The 3,111-nt window shown below is 36.6% G+C and overlaps 1 protein-coding gene across 1 annotated transcript; it reads right to left on the bottom strand.

Moving 5' to 3' along the window:
• Positions 1-1,475: 1,475 nt before the first annotated feature.
• LOC122281033 lies at positions 1,476-2,583 on the bottom strand. Its single transcript, XM_043092267.1, has 2 exons — positions 2,238-2,583; positions 1,476-1,975 (listed from the first exon to the last, which is right to left on the bottom strand). The coding sequence occupies exons 1-2, from the start codon at positions 2,581-2,583 to the stop codon at positions 1,476-1,478; spliced, it is 846 nt and encodes a 281-aa protein (XP_042948201.1).
• Between the last annotated feature and the right edge of the window lie 528 nt (positions 2,584-3,111).

The following is a 3,111-nucleotide window of genomic DNA, read 5'->3' as shown; positions in this document are numbered from 1 at the left end:
TATATTACTGGGATATGATGAATTGTTTAGCATATTTTTTATATACTTGGATTTTGTATATACTTGGATAACAGGATTTTGTGAATGGGGTTTTCATAATAAGTGATGGTTATTATGATCTGTGAAATTTGTATATTATCCAAGAAACAGGTTGTGCCCATATTCACATTTGGTGTAAAAAATTAAAAATGATCACATACTACGTTTTGCCACCACTTTGAAGGTATGGCAAAAAACGGGCCGACTATGTTTTTCCCACTAGGAAAATTGATGTGAAAAGATTTAATTGTACAACTGGTCATGGATAATAGGCAATAGCCACGAGTTTTGACTGGGGTCGATTTAACAAGTTTCCACCACTGAAACCTTTTCCCATGACCGTTGTGTATGGATGTAGCATTTTCCAGACTACTTGGTTATATGTTATTTAGCAATTTCCAATAACTCTAAATGACGGGCAATAATATTTTGCCGAAACTTACAAGAATGGGTAATAATATATTGCCACCAAAACTAATTGTCCGAAATAGATTTTTGTTATTATAGCATCGACATGGAGATAAATTGTTTGCCATATGATGTGAGACGAATGTAAACATAGCAAAAACCTTTTTCGGACTACTCGTTTCGACACTAAACATCTATTACCCATCATACAATGTGATGGGAAAAGGTGCAATTTCACAACTACAACCCAATCCGTGATATAATAGGCACCACAGCGTTGGTGGCAAATGTGTAACTGTAACCACAAGATATAATTACATATATCTTTTTGCCACCATATTTTTCCATGGATGGTCTCGTGGGAAACATATATATCCCGACCAACATTACGTGTGGGAAAAATAATTAAACTTACCACATGTAAATAAATCCAAATAGTGTTTGCCACCACACCATAATAATTTTCTCACTAGATGTTTTCGTGGGAAATATCAATCTTTTTCCACGAAAATTTTTTACCATGAGAAAATAGTATTCCCCACTTATTATATGCCACCAACCTCCCACGAATGTAATTTGGTGGGATAAATGTTATTGCGACTTAAAGGTGACCTTTTTCCACAACTCTCAACCATGGCAAAAAGCTGCTTTTGTTGTAGTATACTAACAAGAGTAGATCCATCGCTTCCAAACCACGAGCCGATTTCCACTCGGGAATGCACTCGGCATAGAAGCTAATGCGTGTAAAGGGGACTTATGGGTGATGCCGTCTGTAGCAAGAGTCAAACGTGGACAACGCCTGGTCAAATCCAAAGCAATATCTGTTGTATCATACGCACGTACGTTTACACAAAACAATAATGTTAAATATAAGTTTGGGATATGCAAACTTTGCACAATCCTTAAAAAATTGGATTCCATTATGAAAATGCTAAGAACAAGTTATGGTGGGTCTACATTTTTTTTAAATAAAATGAGCGAGACTTTGCAAGCCCTAAACCGACACAAATCACACATTTTTCATATATTTATGTAGAGTTTGATCGAGGAAAAGCATTCTTACCAAAAGTTTTATTGAATATAGCCGCCTTACAGGGTATTGTACCGCTAGTGCCATTTTCTGGCACAAGATCATCCAGAGGAGTGAGCGAATATAGATAGCGAGCCAATTTTATATGGCCGTATCTCATAGCCTTAACAACTGGAAGATATCTGTCCCCATTAGATCTGAGACTGATCAACTTCTTGTTTCTTCTAAGCATGCACTCCGCCATTTTGTACTGTCCACGATATGTTGTCTCCATTAGAGCAGTGTTACCGTTATTATCTTGTACTTCCAACTCATCTTCCGAGAATAGCTCCATCAACTCTTCCACTGTACGAAGATGTCCCGCCGCAACAGAGACGTGAAGAGCGGTCTTGCCCAAAGTTGTAATTTTTGCGGTCTTTGAATTGGGATGGTGCTTAAGGAAGTCCTTTGCAGTTTTCCAATCACCACTTTGCAAAGCCTCTTTTAGTGCCGAATACCCTACATAAATTTTAGATATCCAAGATCATGATGAGTTGTTTTATACCTTATGCTAGCTAGCTAGCTAGCTGTTACTGATCACGATGACAATGACATCTTAGATCAGCCATCAATGCTAGAACTTCAAGAGCTGCTTTCTCAATTCCACCTGGCGGATTATCTAGCTAAAGCAAGAATTGCCGGAATTTCAACAATTTATTTTTTCACATATATCGAAGCTGCCTAAAAGGGCATTGTGAGAGACATCGGAGAAAAAGAGTACCAGGATTGTTTGACGAGCTCTTTGGTTCAACATTTGGATTAGGTGGTTGACACATTAATTTAGCGAATGTATCCCAAACAGTTTTGGCGGAACTAATATCCTTGATCTTAGATAGTATTTCCACTCTGCATGAAATTTGAATTGCATGTAAAGCCGCAGCATTCTTCTTCCTCCAACCATTGAATTCCACTACTTCTTCTGGTTTTGGAGGTTCTGTAGCTGTTTCGAAAATGTCCCAAAGATCTTGTGCCAAGAAATAGTTTTTAATGCAAGCACTCCAATTCTCGTAATTGTCATTTCTAAGAGCCTCAAGAACAATTGTGCTTGAGAGGATATTTGTCGCCATGCTCAATCTCCTAAAATCAAGAATTATAAATTTAGATGAAACTTGGAACATATAGAGACATCATGGTATGCTCATTCCATATATTGTGTAACATCTCCGGACTTCGATCTAATAAAATAGACAATTTCAAAGACTAATATTTTATCTCCGACGTAATGTCTCAATTTTATGTTTTCTGGGAATGAAAAGTTATTATCATTTTATTGAGTAATCACTTCTAAGGAATTCCAATTGTAATATTGAGTAATCTTTTTAAGGTATATATGAACCCAGATACACTACAAATCTTCCTCGATCGTGTCGTTGCAGTATATCCGAACCCTAGATCTTTTTAATAGACTAAATGTGTGGGCCAATCACCCAACTTGGTATCAAATTGTGTGTAAGTGAACACGGAATAACAAATATATCCACAACAAGAGATAATCATGAAAAAAATAATGGCTAAATGGACTACCAATAATATTAAAATTTCTAATTCTAGTCTAGAATTAGGGGTCTTTTGGATTGGAAAACCATCTCATTTAA

The sequence above is a fragment of the Carya illinoinensis genome, chromosome 1 (genome assembly GCF_018687715.1).
Source record: "Carya illinoinensis cultivar Pawnee chromosome 1, C.illinoinensisPawnee_v1, whole genome shotgun sequence".
NCBI classification, from domain to species: Eukaryota; Viridiplantae; Streptophyta; class Magnoliopsida; order Fagales; family Juglandaceae; genus Carya; species Carya illinoinensis.
Note: the sequence above shows the minus strand (reverse complement) of the source record. Positions and strands in the feature narration are given on the sequence as shown.